The sequence below is a fragment of the Gigantopelta aegis genome, chromosome 6 (assembly GCF_016097555.1).
Source record: "Gigantopelta aegis isolate Gae_Host chromosome 6, Gae_host_genome, whole genome shotgun sequence".
Taxonomy (NCBI): domain Eukaryota; kingdom Metazoa; phylum Mollusca; class Gastropoda; order Neomphalida; family Peltospiridae; genus Gigantopelta; species Gigantopelta aegis.
In genome coordinates, this window is record NC_054704.1 from 22,597,210 (window position 1) to 22,618,403 (window position 21,194).

At 37.4% G+C, this 21,194-nt stretch overlaps 1 protein-coding gene across 1 annotated transcript in view; it reads right to left on the reverse strand.

Annotated features, from left to right (window-relative positions):
* Nucleotides 1-4,883: 4,883 nt before the first annotated feature.
* The window catches only part of LOC121376407 (potassium voltage-gated channel protein Shaw-like), a 65,356-nt gene continuing 49,045 nt past the window's right edge, over nt 4,884-21,194 (reverse strand). Inside the window, exon 3 of the mRNA XM_041504271.1 lies at nt 4,884-6,574. Coding sequence (XP_041360205.1) covers nt 5,504-6,574 — 1,071 coding nt within the window. The 3' untranslated portion in view covers nt 4,884-5,503. The remainder of the gene's footprint in view (nt 6,575-21,194) is intronic.

Below are 21,194 nucleotides of genomic sequence, written 5' to 3' on the forward strand. Positions count from 1 at the left end.
AAATAAACTAAAGCTCACCCCCATAACCGTTGCTTCTAAGAGGTACGTACGCTTCTCAACATATTAAAAACAAACATTATTGGTATTAGAAACACTGAGATGGCCAGAAACATTCCGGATGCCAGGAAATGAATAATCTAATCAACATAATCTAAGTAATGTCTGATTTCAATGATCAGAAACGACTCTAATGTTATAGAAAAATCTACGCCTTTAGACTCTAGGGTCTGTCACTTTAATAATAAAACATAGACGATTGTTTTTCAATATGGTAATAGTCTACACATATATTTGTATATAAAGGGTTACAGCTGCTCGCATGAAGAATGGGACGGCAGTAAAGCAAAGAACAAATTTTAGTACGTTACTTTTGTAGATTATTTGGTCAAAAAGACATAGCAACAATGAACATGACGTGATTAATAAGAGGGGTCAGTATTAATGTTATACACATTGGTATTTTATTTACAAATAAACAATGTGGAAGAATCAGCAATACTAACATGATTTACCTTAAAACATTTGAAAGTCTCTGCATGCAAAGCAATTTGACAAATATAATTTATTAAAGGGACATTCCTGAGTTTGCTGCATTGTAAGATGTTTTCGACTAATAAAATATTTCTACGATTAAACTTACATATTAAATATATTTTCTTGTTTAGAATATCAGTGTCTGTATATTTAATGTGTTTCTGGTCGTCTTAATATTTGTAAGAAGCCCAAACTGGAGTTTGTCTTAAAATAATTTCGTACGTACAAAAAAATTGTTTTTAGAAAATAAAATGAAATTTAACCTAGTACAAATATTAGGACAATCAGAAACACGTTTAATATACAGCCACTAATATTTTATGCAGAAAAATATATTTGATATGTAATTACAGTCGTCAAAAAGTATCTGTCAGTCGATAACATCTTAAACATTGCAGCAAACTCAGGAATGTCTCTTTAAGTTCAAACCTATTACTAGAAATGCCATAGTGACAACTCAATCTGGTTTGAGATTTTGTTTTGTTTGCCTATCGTTATAAGGTATTACATTATAATAAAAAACATTAAGGGCAATACGTAGGCTTACCTATATATTCCAAAAATCACCGATTCATTCATTTATAAACACACGCAAAAACACACACAAACACACACAGACACACACACAGACACACACACACACACACACACACACACACACACATACACACACGTACAGCCGCGCGCGAGCATAAATACGTATACATAAATACACCGAAAACAAACTCACGCACATACATTATACATACTTAGAAATATACACAAACACACAATAACAATACATATACACGCACACATCTGAACACACATACATATTGATACACACGGACAAAAGCATATATTTTAGACGCATACACATACACACGCACAGAAAGAGATAGACGGATATATATATATATATATATATATATATATATATATATATATATATATATATAGAGAGAGAGAGAGAGAGAGAGAGAGAGAGAGAGAGAGAGAGAGAGAGAGAGAGAGAGAGAGAGAGAGAGAGAGAGAGAGAGAGAGAGAGAGAGAGAGACACAGACAGAGAGACAGAGAGAGAAGACCGTCACAAACACACAGCACTCAAATAAAACAATGGGATTCATCAGTGCACGTATAACAGTATTTCCGATATACCCCTTGGATTGTGTCTTGTACACAGATGCAGATTTAAAATTTATTGACAATTTTGTTGTTCAGTTTAGGCAATACTGATAACCAATCAAAATGGTCGGTACTGGATTTGTCAAGCAATACTAATACAGTGTTGTCATTTAGACTACTATGACTATGATGCATGAATACATGCTACCTCTTGCTGAGAATATCATTTGGACTCTGTCATATACATAATTGCGGATTTGTCATTAAGATTTGTCAAGTCATTCTTGGGATGGCTGTCCTCTAAGTGAAGTACGAAAGATGTAGGCGAATGTATTCCCTCCTATAAACAAAGCATCTCATAATAATACGCGAATGTTAATGGTTTTGTCATGATGCACGTGGCTAGAGCTATACACAGTACAGTATGATCAATTTAAAAAAGCCTTTAACATATTACATTCACTATTCGATGGCGAGTAAAACACCTGTTGAAGAAATAGAGAATACTACATGAGTAGTCGTTAATACCATTTATCTTAGGAATTGTTTTAAAACTTATCTATCAAGTGACAGCGAGTTGGATACATTTTTAATCAACGAGTTGTAAGATAAATAGTATCTAACGGTTACGAATGTAGTATTCTATCTCTTACATATCCTAAAAAAAGTTTTAAATTAAATTTAAACGACTTTTCCAACTAAAACTTGTTTACGGCTCTAGTTCTTGTAGTCAATTTCAGGTTAACGTGACGTCACAAGAGTGATCGATTTCCATCTTGCCTTTTTTCTCATTGAATGGTGTCATAACTAGGCAACTGTAAAATTAATCAATAAAAGGTAATCTGCTATTTCGACCAGATTCAATACGAAAAGCGAACTTTAATTCAATTGCTGCATTTCACATTCGATTTCTGCATGCAGAAAACCAGACTATCTTTAGAGAGAAACAGACTTGCAAAACGGATTCGTAATTGTGAAATTAAATATTGTGGTTTCATTATTGGTGAAAACATCGATTCAGTGAAAACTCAAATTATACTGACTGCTTACCAGTAACTCTCGAACAGAGCCATATGTCTGAACTCAAAGTTCTCTATCTCTATCCAAGGATCCAATTTAAATATAAACTGACATCTGTGTGACAAAGACTAAGATATGCTTAACATGATACATTTCTGATTTGATTTGATTCTTCAGATTGTTCTCATTAGGACAAATGCATCGCCTATAATGCGCTCCTAATCTTTGTCTTGCATGGATGTGTGACCGGTAACTAGGTATGTCCGCCATGATGTGAGTATGAGATATATGGATGATCTAGAATTTGTCTTTTCTCGGAAGTCGATTAGTGCTAAGCACTAACACAAAACAGACTCCTAAACAAAAATGCTGACACAGACAGTCGCTGGAAAAATAGAGCATTCAGCATTTCAGAAACGCAGGATCAATCTTTTATTATTGCATTTCCTTCTAGTAGACCGGCCTCGGTGGCGTCGTGGCAGGCCATCGGTCTACAGGCTGGTAGGTACTGGGTTCGGATCCCAGTCGAGGCATGGGATTTTTAATCCAGATACCGACTCCAAACCCTGAGTGAGTGCTCCGCAAGGCTCAATGGGTAGGTGTAAACCACTTGTACCGACCAGTGATCCATAACTGGTTCAACAAAGGCCATGGTTTGTGCTATCCTGCCTGTGGGAAGCGCAAATAAAAGATCCCTTGCTGCCAATCGGAAGAGTAGCCCATGTAGTGGCGACAGCGGGTTTCCTCTCAAAATATGTGTGGTCCTTAACCATATGTCTGACGCCATATAACCGCAAATAAAAAATGTGTTGAGTGCGTCGTTAAATAAAACACTTCTTTCTTTCTTTCTTTTCCTTCTAGTAGATAAAGTTTTAATATTAGAGGTATCATGCTACTTACAGTGCCCTGCTCTGAATATTAATTTGAAGATATTCTTCCTCTTTGTGGTTGGCTTAGTGCTTATTTGAATTTAAAAATATTTTCAAATGCAAGATTGCTATGGGCAGAAAATGTCGTTTATTTGTGATAAACCGCCAATAAGTTCAGTAATCCGGAAGACTGCTGTCAAACAAAAGCCACATTACTGAACATTTCCACCGCGAACGCTATCGTGAATTCATAATGGATATTGCTTTAGGTTGGTTTAACTTGTTAAAATATGTTAAAACGTCAACAATTGATATATTCTGAATTGCATTATGCTATTAAGACGACAATCGCATAGATGCAATAGAGTTTCAACAAATACAGCGGTTGGTTGCAAAATATTTAAGTTTAATGTACAACCATCTGCTAAATATGGAACAAAAATTTTATATATATATATATATATATATATATATATATATATATATATATATATATATATATATATGTATATGTATATGTATATGTATATGTATATGTATATATATATATATATATATATATATATATATATATATATATATATATATATATATGTATATATATATATATGTATATATGTATATATGTATATGTATATATGATTATGTACATATTTTGCTGAAAACGTCACTTGAATAATAAGCAAAGTAATTATTTGGGCTAAGATTATGGCCACATTGGACAGGGTAAAAAAGAAACAATGGCGAATAGACGGACAAAAAATACCTGAGCATACAAATAAATATAAACCAGTTATATGTTACCGGCAAAATATAAATACAAAAACACTGCATCGCGGATACAACATAGGCAATGGGTTGTCTCGACCATTTATTGTGACATACTAGTACTAGCATTCTTAAATATAATAGTTAAAGGATGCGCAAGATGTTGAGGCCAAGACCTGTAGCAGGTGTTTTACGTCTACACGATTCCTTAAATTGACGTGATCTCAATTTGAAAGGAATGGTGTATTATGTTCAAACAACTGTAACTTAATGTATGTACTACTGGAACCATATACAGGAATTGAATCCATTTGGGGATAACCACAGAGCACGGTTACTTGCGTAATATATCAAATAAGCAATTTGTGTGATTATATGTTTTCTCAGTGGTAAAGCATGATGCGCGGTCGGTATGGGATCGATCCTCGTCAGTGGGCACATTGGGTTATTTCTCGTTCCAGAGAGTGCACCACGATTGGTATATCAAAGGCCGTGGTATGTGCTATCCTGTCTGTGGGATGGTGTATATAAAACATCCCTTACTACTACTGGAAACATGTAGCGGGTTTTCTTTCTTAGATTATATGTCAGAATTAACAAATGTTTGACATCCAGTAGCTGATGATTAATAAATCAATGTGCTCTAGTGGTGTCGTTAAGCAAAACAAAATTTAACTCTATCTTCCTGTAGTCATTGTTCCTAAGGCTAATCCAAAATTGAGTGAACGTTCGATTGAAAGAACATATTTCAAACTTTATTCCTAAAAGAACAGTATTTAATTTAGTATTTTATTAAAATTATTTAACTTAACATGTATCTTTTTGTTGGTCCTGACAATGGTATAGGAGCGTAATGCAGTAACACTGTCAGTAATGTAATCAGTTATGATGTTCACAGGGATAGTTAAATGATGAAAAGATACACAATTTGTCTTTTAGTCTGCAATCAACTGTAAAGATATCCACGCCCACTTTCACCACTACATTTATGACCCATGGGTAGGGCTAGCGACATTTATTTTGCACATCCAAATAACAACCAATAGAACAATACTGTTATAGTTTCCAATACTGGTGAAATGGCCAGAAGTACATTACTGGTTTGATGTATTACACTTCATTCTGGGTTCTCTTTTAATACTTTTATAGCTTCCAATATCCAAACGTACTTTGCTTTGTTTTTGTATTACACTTAGATTGTTACTTCATTAGCCTCTGAACTGGCCAATTTCGTCGTCATTACATTTGGCGTGGACAGATCCATTCTGACATAAACTAAGGTCAGAGTCCTGTCTTTCAATCATGCACTGTTTCTCGTCATCGTCGACCGGACAATCGCGAATTTCCTTTGAAATGCTTGTCCCGCTATGGCAGCTGCTCGTGGAGCCGGACTTGTTGGACTTCTTTCCCTTGAGTACTCTCTTGGGGCGTTTTACCTCAACGACGTCATATTCCTGCGTCTGCTCCCCAACCGGCCTGAACAGTGTTCCTGCAGTCCTGCAGATCTGACGCGACCGCTCGTGGGTATAGAACAAGGTGAAATTGTTAGAAATAACGGGGATCGTCAGTGCGAAGAGAAGGACGCCAGAGACGGCACACCCGGTTCCGATGATGTAACCAATGGGAGTTACGGGATACTTGTCTCCGTACCCGACCATCGTCATGGTGATGATCGCCCACCAGAATCCGATCGGGATGGTATTGAAGCTGTCACTGGGAGTCACCACGTCCTTCCTTTCCCCATAGTAGATCATGGTTGCAAAGACCAGCATTCCTATCATGAGGAATATGAGGAGCATGAGCAGCTCCTGCAGGCTGGCCTTCATGGCACAGACGAGGACATTGAGGGCCTGATAGTGCTTCACCAGGTGGAAGACTCGGAACATGCGGATGATCCTCAGAATGAACAGAATCTCCACCACCAGCCGCTCGTTGAGGTAGCACGCCTTAAGAGAGGAGTGCTCGAATATTACCTGGACATACAAGGGCACCAACGCTAGCAGGTCTATAATGTTCATTATGGATCGTACAAATCGAAGCTTATTTGGAGCAAACATAAACCTGACGATTAGTTCCAGCGTGAAAAACACAGTACAGATGATATCCAAAACGTTCAGGGCCTTGTGCGACGCCATTACAACGGAGATGCTCGGCCGGGCCTCTCCGTCACAACTCGTGGTGACGTTTTGAACAACTATTGGTCTGAGCGCCGGAATCGTCTCCAGGCAGAAGCCGGCGATGGATGCCATGACAAACAGAAACGAGGTGATTCCATAGATCTGGGAAAAAGAAAATACAACACCGGGATTTAGGAAGCTCGAGTCAGAATTTTTTTCTTTCTTTCTTTCTTTTTTTTTTTTTCTTTGCGGGAAGGGAATTGCAAACAAGAAACAAAAAATATTTTTCAAAACTGTGCCTATATATCCCACGGGACAACAAAAAGAACACGGGCTGACATGCAGGTAAGATTTACATGACTCACTTGGAAGGCACTAATATACTAATATGTTGATTTATTTGTTACATAATAAAAATGTCTTAATTTTCCATAATATAGTGAGGGTTTTGGGGAGGTTTTTTTTTTTACAATTTTTAAGGATGATGTAGCACATACAATATACAAGATATGACGATCCATGTTACATTTTCCTTAAACAGGAATCCAAAAGGTTTTTCTAAGCCCATTTCTCTATATAATATACAAGTATGTAAACACATGCGATATTCCTTGAATATATAACAATTCTAATAGACATTCTACTAAACTATATGGTTAACAACTAGTTAGAATACACATGCTTTCTACTTGAAACAATTAAACAGAACTACACTAAATAACGCGGTTTGGATTATATGCTGCAGTTCCATCCATATTCACTGCATAACGAAGCGCGCATATTCTGGACCACCAGTTCACATGCAGGTTAATAATTTAAAAGCAGCCATGCGCAAAACAAAGCAAACCTATTTGAATATATTTCTACCAACACGATTCTACTAGCCAGGTTACTCAGCATGCACATAACCTTATCACAGTAGTCTACGTTTAGAAAGCTTTACTTTTCAATGATTCATAGAAATAAAAAGGAAAAATATGTTTAACGACACCTCAGCACATTTAAAAATACAGCCATTTAGTGTTTAACATGGTTATTTTGACACCTGGTCGAGAAAAAAGGAAGAAAAGTTAAAGTTTGTTTTGTTTAGCAACACCACTAGGGCACATTGATTTATTAATCATCGGCTATTGGATGTCGAACATTTGGTAATTCTGACACGTAGTCATCAGAGAAAACCCGCTACATTTTTCCTAATGCAGCACGAGGCATCTATATGCACTTTTTCACAGACAGGAAAGCACATACCGCGGCCTTTGACCAGTTGTGGTGCACTGGTTGTAAGGAGAAAAACCCAGTCAGTTGAATGGATCCATCGATGTGGTTCGATCCTACGACGCTAGCACATCAAGCCAGCACTCAACTAACTGAGCTAAATGCTAGGTTTGTCTTCAGAATAGCAGCATGAGATCTTTTATATATGCATTATTTCATAAAAACGACAGTACATACCAAGACCTTTGCTGCATCAATCGTAAGACACTGGTTGGAACTAGTAAGAAACGTGAGTTCATCAATGACGATCGGTATTGCAACCCATCGCAGCTCAGGCGGGAGTTCTTTCAGTGAGCTACACCTCGCCCCTGAAGACTCACAGAGCGCAACATAATGTTGAACGGCGCCCAATCACTTGGTTTAATCAACGGATTTCAACGTGAACAAGTGTCACCACCTCAGGCCTAAGATAAAAACATCTGCGATTTGCTAAAAGCGTCATATTGTCGGATCGTGATGTTTTACCATTGCAGGTTTCAGTGGAACGTGATGTTGAATCACTGTATCATATACTAATCAGTCTCGATTCTGATTCAGCAAAAACTAAAACTCTCGTGTTAACATAATGGAAATTAAATTAAATGATCTATACCATTGTTTTGGAACACAGAAAAATTCCTATTGATTATAAATAACATAGCAATTAAATATCTAACACAAAATGCACTCTAATAAATAAACGAGTGGTGTACAAACAAATACTGTTTGCCTTTTCTTTTAAGCGTGTTAGTATTCTATTGAAGAAACACGCATGACCAACAATGTTGCTTTCTTTTGGAATTATTGTTTGACTCAAGGAATAAAAAAAATTGTTTTACCTACAACAAATAAGCAAATAATCTCCGAAACAACTAATTGTATTTAACGTACCGGTACTGCACTTCTAAACTGGTTCATTTTAAATCACACAATCATAATGAAAATCGTTTATGAGTACAAGGTATATTTCAAAGGATATGTTAAATATATAAATATTACATGTATCTATCAGCCAAAGCACATGCTTATACGTTTCAACAAATGGCCTGTGGAACAGCTTCTATAATACTATTAATATAGTCGTGTATGTCGTTCATGCTTTCATTTTATTAATTATTTCACCCCATGCCACATAAATATATTGCCTAGCAACAACAACGTCATAGCTTGGTGTCATAATATGCGACTGGGCATTACGAAACTAACTTCGAAGATGGAGAAGAAACGGCTGTGTGTGTGGGGGGGGGGGGGGGGGGGGTTGTATGTTGTGGTGTGCGTGTGTGCGTGTGTAGGGTGTGTTTGGGTGCGCATGCTCAATTGTTTCTGTCACAGAAATAATTATAATTATGTTAGTCTCATACTGCTAACTGCCTTCAGAAAGTTGGCCAATTTTGTGCAGGCAGTTGGCAATCTGAGCCTAGCATAAAATAAGAGTTTGTCATTATACAGACGTGTTCAATTTTAGACACCACAAGGCAAGTAAAGGAAGGGAACCCATATTTAATAACACCCTAGTTTTAGTCACTGAATATTAAGTGCACTGTCAAGAATATGGAAGTCATCACTGTTGATATGCCATGCGAGAGAAGAAACCCGCTACCGTCACACAGCCTATTTCTTACGATTATCATTCAGGAACTGCAACTCCTATTCACACATACAGGACAGCACATACAACGATCTTGATTCTAGTCTTTGTAACCTAAATATTTTAGACAAGAAATCGATCAATGGGCTATTTGGAGAGTTAGAGACAACAGGACGTAGCACCGCACACAACTCGGCGGTCGACTAGATGGAAACTAAAACTAAATGCCTTTGTGACGTCATCTGCTGTTTTGGGTGTTTATCAATTGCAACACAGGGGAAAGCACGAGAAAAGAAACCCGCTCGCGACATATTGACCACAACTATCGATCAGATGCTGCACATTTCCCTTTGATAAAACAACGCGTGCAGCTTTATGAATCAATGTGAGGGAACCGAAACACCTCAGTGTGCTCGCTTTGTAGAATCAATACATCTAAATTTATCTGCATGAACACAGAGAACATATCATCAATCCAGCAGAGAATGCTTTTTATCGATAACAAACCAATAGCTATCCTCCTTCGATATATGAAGTCGAAAGATGAAACAATTGAACACATGTCCACATTTCTGTTTTCTCTTTACGTTTCCACATTTCGTGGCAAAATCGATGGAATGTGATTTGTGAACCTGCTGTTATTTAATTATACAATTAGTAGAGCAGAACATGACACAGAAATTTCCTTTCCAGCTCCTGTTCTTCAGCTTAATTAAGCTGTAGTGACGTCATGGCCTACAACGGCAGCGCTAAGATAGCTTCGGAAATCTCTAGCGTGACTCGTATGTAAAACAGAAAAGGGCAAATATTATTAGTGAAAATCATTTCTTGAAAATAGAAACGTTCTAAGTAAATTTCGTGTATAGATAGGCCTACCCGAAAGGCAAAAACCATTAACAGTTTGAAAACCGTGTCTCTGCACAAGGACGGGTCTAAAACGCGATCTCACAACATCTTGACTGCTGTCATCAATCGCTGTTAGTTACGGTATTGTGTTTATAGAACGACTATACACCAATAATTAGACGTCTGTGTTTGAATATTCTTTCTTCACTTAAAGATAGAGGGACTATTCTGAGCTTTTATTACTAGCAAGACTTCTTTTGTCCCACCCAATAAAATAAACACACATCCTGCTTTTTCAATTTTTCAAAATAACCATTTTACCTTACATGTTTTAAGTATAAAGCGCTATATGAATTAATACATTTGGAACGACCATTGGCCGAATTGCTGAACATTTTATGTGGTCTTTGGAAGAAGTAATACGTACTATATATTTTACACAATCAATTTATATTGAGGTGCTACAAAATATAATGATATCCAGAAATGCATTTGTTATAAATATTATCATTTTATAATGTCAAAATATTTTATTTGACAAAATCCTTTTAAAATGGCTACAAACTCAGGATAGTTAATTAAATGTTGACAACCAATACATGCTGGTAGGTACTGCATGCGTTTTCCAGTACAGGTTCCAACCAAGAATGATTTTTCTCTATTCAATGGGATGTAGACGGTAAACTACACGCCGTCTAATTAACCATCAACCTCTCTGTAATGAGCGTGTATGCACCCCATTGTTAAATAAAACAATTAAAACACTGCACCCCTTCTCTCATAAAAATCTTACGCACATGCCTACCACATTCCAAATTTGTAAAAACGAACAAATTCTAAGCAAAACCATATATGAGAGAGGTTCAGTTCCTGAGAACTGTAATTGTCATTACCACGAACTCAAAATTATTTTCAATTTATCAAAACTGCTCGACAATCCTGGCAAGTGCCATATGTTTAGTTTCCTGAGAAAAAATCCGAAATCAGCTTTTTTTAAATTAATGAAGCACTTCATAACTTTTGTTTAATGGCAGCAATATTTCTCTAGGGTTTCATGAATAATTATGATGTACAGAGTTTAAATGCCACATAGTGGCTCTCTTGTGAGTAGTGCTATCGATTTTGACTGGAAAGTAGGAACTTAGCCTTTCCGTTTTCTTCGACTTAATTTAATCCTCCACAATAACAGTCAGAATATGTCTTATTATGTTAGATTCCGCAATATTTTATCTTGCCCATATAAGAGGTTTGAAGTTTTGTGCACTTTAATGCAGTCAACCGAAATAAATATTTCCATATTATATGTAATTCGTAAATGAATTATATACACTGGTACACATTATGACTACATTGAATACGCGTACTGTCTCCCATTTGGGTCAAAATGGCTTTTGCCCGAATTAAACAAAAATACACGAATCTGGATAACAACATTTATTCATATTAGCATTACTACCAAACAGCTATACACGGTTGCCAACGAATCACTAAGCATTTTTACGTGGATTACAACTAATTTTGAAGATAAAATGATGAAATACATGGTAAAAAGGTCTCAGGTTAGCACATTTTGCCCGAGGGTTTGCCCCAGCACTATTGGGGCAGTTTGCCACCCTGCCCCTTGTCTTGTACGATTATGGTTATGATAAGCATATGCTACCTTGCAATATTTCATCAGCAGTACAATTTAGTTGCAACATTACCCTATTTTGTTGGTGCAGTAAAGTGTGAGAATCTTTGAAATATGAATCTAAAATCAGCCTAACAGACCACAAACACCTGAAAGTACCAACCAGAAACATGATGCATTTTAGGAAGGAATGAATGAAGGAAAGAAGGACTGTTTTATTTAACGACGCACACATTTTAATTACGCTTTTATTGGGTTGGACATGTAGTTAAGAACCGCACAGATAATAAGAGAGAAAACCCGCTGCCGTCACGCAATGGGCTACTCTTTCCGACTAGCAGCAACCGATAGTTTATACACAGCACCCCACAGACAGGATGGTACATAGCATAGCCTTTGTTACACCAGTTGTGGAGCAATGGCTGGAACGAGAAATAGCCGAATGGGCCCACCGATGGGGATGGATTCTAGGGGAGGTCCACCCCCTGATGCATTTTAGTTTTCTGGCACTAACAAACTCATATATGTGTTAGCAATGCTGAAAATGATGACGGTGACGATGACGATGATAATCTACTTTTCAACTGGAGGGGGGGGGGGGGGATTTAGCTTAGTCGGTTGAGTGCTCGCGTGAGGTGATTGTGTCGCAGGATCGAACCACCTCAGTGGATTCATTCAACTGACTGTTTTTTCTCGTTCCAACCAGTTCACTACAACTGGTTAAAGGCCGTGGTATGTGCTTTCCTGTCTGTGGGAATGTGCAAATAAAAGATCCCTTGCTGCTAAAGGCAAAATGTAGTGGGTTTCCTCTGATGACTACGAGTCAGAATTACCAAATGTTGGACATCCAATAGCCGATGATTAATTAATCAATGTGCTCTAGCGGTGTCGATACACAAAACAAACTTTTTTACAACTGAAGAGGGTGAACGTACTCAGTAGCAATTGTATTGATATGCACTGTTCCACAGAGAGGATAGCGCATACCACGTCCTTTAATATGCATGTTGGTGAAACTTTAGTGAAAATGATCCTTGGATTGTGCCCGACGACATGACAACTGCGATATTTTGATATATATATATATATAGCAAATAGTTGTATGTATTATATGTAAAAAATTATGTTTTGGATTGGGAAAATACCTTTGTGTATAGCTAAGTTTTGGTCTATAATATGAAAGCTGTAATATTTTACGAAAGAGTGTTGTTTTAATTATAAGAGACCGTTATGTTTTGCTAAAGAAGACCGTATTACTCACTGTACAATGGCTGGATTTTTGTTTTGTTTTGTTTTGTTTTGTTTTTGTTTTTGGGGTTTTTTTTATTGGGTTGGGTTTTGTTATTGTTCGGTTGGGGTTTTGGGGAATATGTTTTTTTTTCTTCTTTTTTTAATTTAAATTGTTTTTTTTCTTGTTTTTTTTTTGGGGGGGGGGGGGTGTTTGTTTTTGTTTGATGGTTTTTTTTGCTTTGGTGGGGGGATGGAGAAAGGGGTTGGGTTTTTATTTTTTGTTTGGGCTTTTTAACTACCTTCTTCTTGTTATTCTAGGTTCGATACGGTCCCGAGGTAAAGTGGTTTTGTGCATCCAAGACCGGCCTCGGTGGCGTCGTGGTAGGCCATCGGTCTACAGGCTGATAGGTACTGGGTTCGGATCCCAGTCGAGGCATGGGATTTTTAATCCAGATACCGACTCCAAACCCTGAGTGTGTGCTCCGCAAGGCTCAATGGGTAGGTGTAAACCACTTATTATTATTATTATTAGTAGTAGTAGTAGTAGTAGTAGTAGTAGTAGTAGTAGTAGTAGTAGTAGTAGTAGTAGTAGTAGTAGTAGTAGTAGTAGTAGTAGTAGTAGTAGTAGTAGCAGCAGCAGCAGCAGCAGCAGCAGTATTATTAGTATTAGTATTAGTAGTAGCAGCAGTAGTAGCAGTAGTAGTAGTAGCAGTAGTAGCAGTAGTAGTAGTAGCAGCAGCAGTAATAGTAGTAGTAGTAGTAGTAGTAGTAGTAGTAGTAGTAGTAGTAATAGTAATAGTAGTAGTAGTAGTAGTAATAGTAGTAGTAGTAGTAATAGTAGTAGTAGTAGTAATAGTAGTAGTAGTAGTAGTAGTAGTAGTAGTAGTAGTAGTAGTAGTAGTAATAGTAGTAATAGTATTAGTAGTATTAGTATTAGTAGTAATAGTGGTAGTAGCAGTAGTAGTAATAGTAGTAGTAGTACTATAGTAGTAGTAGTAGTAGTAGTAGTAGTAGTAGTAGTAGTAGTAGTAGTAGTAGTAGTAGTAGTAGTAGTAGTATGACTGCCAAAGTCCTTTTAATGTTTACTACAGAGAGAACGGTAACTGGTAACCAATTACGGAGCGGTTACAGTTCTTTGACACTGGTATAATTGTCCCATCCTTGTCGGTACCGGCATTCAGTCCGTACGTAGCTGTTGTCGACTCAGCTTTACAGTCGGATCAATTGTCACACGTTGGTGTTTAATCTGCGTGAATTGGGAAGGGCGCCAATACCTTTCAATTTACCATTAATTAGGCTCACACATCATTACACTGCGGTCATCGACATCGGAATTTCCCTTAAGAATTGGACTGCAATTTCAGTCGATATTTCTGAACCGCGGCATAATTATTGCAACATGACACTGTTTTGCATTCAGTGTTAAGCTTTAAGCGAGAGAAAACTCAGTTGGTAAGTCTAGGCTTCCCGTAAACTTTTGTTTTGTGATAAAAAAATTGTAAAAGCTCTAGAGATGTTAAGTATGTAAGAAATGTATGAGGAAAGTGAGTCCCTAATTTTAAAGATAACGTTTGTTTTGTTTAACGACACCGCTAGACATGGGCGTATGGTGACTCTTTGATTTAGGGGGGCTGGAGTGGTTGATTTGCCCCCCTGCCCCCCCCCCCCCCGGGTCGTACGCCCATGCCGCTAGAGCACATTTTACTTATTAACCATCGGCTATTTGATGTCAAACAGTTGGTAGTACTGACATATAGTCTAAGAGAGGAAACTCGCTACATTTTTTCATTTGTAGCAAAGGATCTTTTATATGCACTATCCCACAGACAGGATAACACATATCAAGGCCTTTGGTATACCAGTCGTGGTGCACTGGCTGGAACGAGATATAGCCCAATGGGCCTACCGACGGGGATCAATCCTAGACCGACCGTGAATCAAACGAGCATTTAAGTTATGACTATCACTGGGCTACGTCCCACCCCGTTCCTAACTCCAGGTCAAATATTCAAAAACCTATTTTTGCCGACTTAATAATTTGAAGGAATACCATTAAGCTACCATTTCTTTCCTTAACTGACCGTACAGTAACTATTAATAGAATACTATGTCCATTACCACTATGAAAAGAACTTTGTAAAATATTTTGGTACTTTAATGACAGGAAGATCATGGAGATATGCCAACATGAATTTCTATCAGGCGCAGGAAAACAGGATATCTTTCATTAACATCTTTTTCCATGTTCTCGAAATGCTACCGATAGCAGATGTTTTTTTAACTTATTCTTTATTCATCAGCGCATGGTATCGCAAATGACAAATATAATTAACGCCGACACGTATTGCCGATCTGTGTTACCCTTTGGTACAAACATAATGAACAAAGAGAGGTGAAAAAAAGAACAATGCCGGAAACCAAGCCTTTTTGTGGAATTAGCTTTAACCCCGTGGGATGAACGAAGTTTCGCTGAGTATTATAATGAAATAAAACTAATGGAAATATAATTTCAAATGCTCTTAGCGTGGCTAATGTTGTTTCACGCCTTCTGGACACGGATTACCGTGAACCACTTATGAAATTATCTGCCTGGAGGCTGGCTGCTTTTACACGAAGACGTAACGTAGGTAGACGCGAAGAAAAGTACAGTAGCGAAACGGTACCGTACCCACACCACTTGTTCATAAAAGCTGAACAGTTTGAATACAGCCAGACTGATTGCTGCTACGCCTAATAGAATTTCATGTGCAAAGAAATAATTTACATTTATAATTTAACTCGTTTTTTGTTTTGTTTTGAAAGGTATCTTTTATATGCAATTCTTAAACAAGACGGTACATCTCTCTCTCTCTCTCTCTCTCTCTCTCTCTCTCTCTCTCTCTCTCTCTCTCTCTCTCTCTCTCTCTCTCTCTCTCTCTCTCTCTCTCTCTCTCTCTCTCTCTCTCTCTCTCTCTCTCTCGTCAATCACCCACTGTAATTGACAAATATTCCAGATTGCTAAGGTGTGTTCCCATGACAATGTTTTTGAACTTTTATTGGATATAAGCATGAAAATAAATGTAAGAAAAAGGGACATTCACTATTGTCGTAAGTTCGATCCTAAGTCTGCCGTGACCTCGACATCTAAGCTGCAGCCTACGCCGACACTATACGAATGGGATTAAAACAGAAAGTCTTCCTAGACATTGTATCGTATGCCTCCCCTCCTCCCTCCCATTTTCCAAAATGCAGCTGAAATCCACCCACAAACCAAAACCTCCTTGAACGATATAACCTAGGTAAAAACAATTAATTAAATGTTGTAGCTCAGAAGTAGCATGTAACCAATACACGCTAAAATAGTTTTAATGCAATGTAATTAAAGTAAGTAGTAAAAACAAAAGAGCCAAAAATGATTAAACCAGTCTCATGCTGATGGTTTTAGTAAAATGCTCATATGCTAACCAGAACTCATCCAAGAATGATCACACATGCATGATATTTAGGAAGAAATCATCACTCGAACAACAAAAATCCCCAAATAACAACATGTATGAACGAAATGAATGTAGGATTCGACATCCCAGAAAATATCGCATTTTCAAACCGATAAAACATTGGGAAATTGTTTAACGTGTACATTCAGAGCAAGCTGTTGTAGCGCACGCCTGTCATGGGCACAGGTACCGGCCTTAGCCGGTTCCTCCGTCCAGGACAGGAAAGGGTTGGGGTGGGTGAAGGAGGGACCAGCAGTCCAACGGTGGTTGGTAACAGGCTGGGGATGGTATGGTTCTATGTAATTTGGAATGTCCTGTAGGATTAAGCCAAAGGGAAATGAGTGCGCATTTTGATGAAGGAAGTTTGGCCCAATTTTGATGGTCGTTCTAAAAATAAAAGGTAGGGAGCTACTTATAGATTTGGATTTTAGTAGACCGAGGGTAGCTCGTAGTTAAGATCTGCGGATGACGAGGTGTCTCCCTAGGTTGCCCATAGAAAGGGCCTGATCTCTTCTGATCGTGGCATGACAACTCATCATCAGCCATTTAGAAACAAACTTAGTTATACTCCTCCACTAGCCATGGATGTGATCATTCCTCGATTAGTTATTAAGTATCATGCTAGAAGTTAAATTACATACCGACACACATAAAACACACGGAAGGCTTGCAGTAAAACGTCATACATGCATCTAATATAATATATAGGGATTATAGTAATATACCCTGTACAAATCTAATACTAGGTAATATCATATGCGTGATACATTACAATAGACCTTCTCAGGTTATGCCAATATCTAGACGCATCTATATCCATAATATTGTGTAGGAAGAAGGAAGGAAATGTTTTATTTAACGACCCACTCAATACATTTTATTTACGGTTATATGGCGTCGGACATATGGTGAAGGACCACACAGATATTGAGGGAGGAAACCCGCTGTCGCCACTTCATGGGCTACTCTTTTCGATTAGCAGCAAGGGATCTTTTATATGCACCATCACATAGACAGGATATTACACACCACAGCCTTTGATGTACCAGTCGTGGTGCACTGGCTGGAGCGAGAAATAGAGCGCTTTACAACTGGGCTACGTCTCGCTCCAATATTGTGTAGGAGGTACATTACCAAATAGAATCTAACCTGATCAAACTTTACATAGACCACCAGGGGCGGATTATTAGGGATTTCCCAATTGCACGGAAATCCCTCCCCCGGCTAAAAAAAACCCCAACCCTACCACGTAGATCTAAATTGATGTGCACGTAAAATTTACAATTTCAAATGATAAAAACATTTACATATTGTTTCGGAAACCCCCCTTACCTAAAGCATAATCCGCCCATGACCACTGAATATTGCCACACCTGCCATAGATCAGATCTATCATGTTATAAAGTATCAAGTTACTACTACATCAGTCATGAATCGCATGAAAACCACGCATAGATATACAATCAAATAATGACTTTAGACTTTAAGTCTGTATTAAGACCTTCAAACCAATATACAGTAGTACCCTAAAAGAAATTCAACAACGAAGTAACATTCCTTACTGACTTTGTTGCGTTCCTAACAAATCAACCCCAAGCTCTCCTTTAACGACAAAGTAACCTGTCGCTAGGTTTTCGCAGATTCAGTTTGCACAGGTGAAAAAGAAAACCCTCAATACGTGAGTTTTAAGTTAAGATCACACGAGGGGCTCGTGTATATTAATAAACTTCATATGCAATACACGCATGGTGAACAGAACAAGATCCAGAATATCGGGTTTTAAAAGTCATAAACATTAATGAACCTATAAGTATTCAAATTTAAAAATAAAGGGACGGAACAGTATGCATAGGATCTGTATAGAGATCTGTCAGTAGCCATTGCCCAACCCATTCAAACATTCACAAAACAAGGAGCTGATGGGTACACATGTCTTAATCAAAATTATACCCTGCCATTTATTTTGGCTTATCACACGCAATTCATTAAAAATCCATGAAATTAAAACTTTAAAACTGTAGTAGCATTGTTATCATATGATGACATGCTACTTACTACATAGCAGTCATGGTAAACATCAAAAAGTCACCTTTTACAGACAAAAAACTACAAATTGCATCAGAACACTTGGAAGTTTGAAAGGGACTATATAATTGATTGCTGCTGACTGCATTATTACACTTGACAGCTGTGGTCACACCTGTCAGGTGTCATATCATGTGTAGTATAGTCTGTTCTAAACTGTACGTGTAACTTGCTTGTCGATATTATAGTCAGTATGATAATTATTTGTCACCTATTAAAGACACCTCTTTGATGTTTACTATGTATGTTATTTGTACATAATAACAGGCCATTGTATGCTAACAGAGTTTTTCACTGAACAGATTTTCATAAATCACATGATGTGATATAATTTTGATTAGTACTTTTTTTATAATTTGCAACACACGTCATTCCATTCAGTAATGTCACGTTTCTGTTTTCAAAACGCTGACTCATTGTTAAGGCAGTTACATCCCAGTAAATACAGACAAGAGCATCAGTTGGAAAACACAAAACAATACGAACATCCCATGGATGGACATGCGAGTACTGTTATCCGTGTATAAATTATGTATCTACATTGCATGATACTCTGTACTTGTGTTATTTAATCACGGTACACGTTGATAAGTCTAGACACCACAGTGATGTTGTGGTGTTGCCATGGTGATAGCCCCGTGTAGTTGGACAGCCATTTGAATGTATGTAAATGATAAATCAACCTTCATTAAGGTGATTTGAACCACGGACTCTCAGTATGAGAGTCTAGTGATCTATCAACTGGGCTATAAGGGAAACTCCCACTAGCTACTGCCAGTAGGAACTCTTTATGCAGGCAATATTACATACTCCCCACTCAAGTGAAGCTACGTTCCGAAGCTGTGGGCCATGGGCAGTTGAACTGTTACAGGCCCTGGGCCCAATTTCACAAAACATTGTAAGCCTAGTTTTGCACGTAAATGTAAATCTATGACTAAACAACCATTCTTATTACTATTATAGTTCAACAAATATAGTTTGAAGAACACATATTTCATTTCCTTTTGTCTTTAAAATACTCCAGCTTTCGTAATGATGTCATTTCCGGCGTGAAATTGATGCCAATCACGTGTAATCGCATGACCGGTACAACCGCTAGTAGCACACATAAACTTACGATGTTTAGTGAAATGGGCACCTGATGGGTTATAATTGTATTATTGTGTTGAGAACACATCCAGTCCCTATCTCGGCTCCATATGAAATACGTTGGTAATTTAGAATACATAAAATATGAAGATGTCTAAAGAGATTGTCCTTAGTCTGATGCGATTGTAAGGCGTTTTTCACTAACAGACCCTTTGTAACAACTAAAATTATATATTAAATTTTTGTTTTCAGAATATAAATGGCTGTATCATCAATGTTGTTCTGGACAAATATATGTTATGCAATAAAATGACGATTCAGCAAATAAAATCATTTAGGACAATCAGAAACACATGTCAACAAGAAAATGTATTTAATATCCAATTTGAGTCATTAAAATGTTCTGTTGGTAGAAACCATGTTACAGTGACAGCAATTCAGGCAAGTTTTTCTCAAAACAATACGCTGTCAGAACATCACTCTGACAATACCAATACAATGAGACTAGTTAATATCGGACATCAGCTTACACACTGTAATTGGACTGCAAAATTATTATGGATGATATGGTTAAATAACAGGCGTTCAATCACAATAATATTATGTGTAATATAGTTATGTGTCTGGGTATATGCTTTCATTCAAACAATGAAAACGAAATCAAATAAACGTCGGATTTTCTGAATAACAAAAGTAGAGCTTATTCGATTGCATTAGGTAACGTCAGTTGTTGGTAAATTAAATTCTGTGTAACAACACACAAACCTTTTTAAAATTCATTGTATCGATTAAGTTGGGTAACGTTGGTTAATGTTAATTTCAATTCCCAGCGGCTTTACGATTATTAATATTACATGCACAAGCTCTTTGTTAGAACAGGTCCATGATTAAATATACATAAGCGATGTTACAACTGGCGTAATATCAAAAAGTCTATCATCAAATGAACTGTATTCTGGGATACAATGCGCAGAAGAATTCATTTCCTTAGTCATCGCTGTATCAGAATATATATAGTCCAGTAGTAGCGCTCTCGCTTCGTAAGTTGATTCTTCTTAGTAGATGAGCATATTATGACTTCTTCCTTCCGGCCGATAATCCATTACCAGTATATCATAGGCCATGATATTTTGTCTTGAGAAAAGTATATTTTAAATATTCCTCATTGTGGTTTCTTCTCTCATTCCACAGTCACTAAATAAACAATATATTAGGTGTTCTTTAAACAAAATATAACTTTCCTTTCGTCGTTGGAAATATTCTCAAATATTCAATTTTGATTTGACAATCCCTCTCCCCTTTCCCCCCCCTCCCCCCCCCCCCCCCCCTCCTCTCTCTCTCTCTCTCTCTCTCTCTCTCTCTCTCTCTCTCTCTCTCTCTCTCTCTCTCTCTCTCTCTCTCTCTCTCTCTGTGTGTGTGTGTGTGTCTCTTCCGTCTTCTTCTTCTTTCTCTGTCCCATGCCCCTCCCCCTCCACCATTAAACTTTTATTTTTAAACTGTATTAAATTTTACAAAATGATACATACATACATATATGCATCCTCAATATAAAATCCTGGCTCCGTCAGTGTTCTGCACAATTAC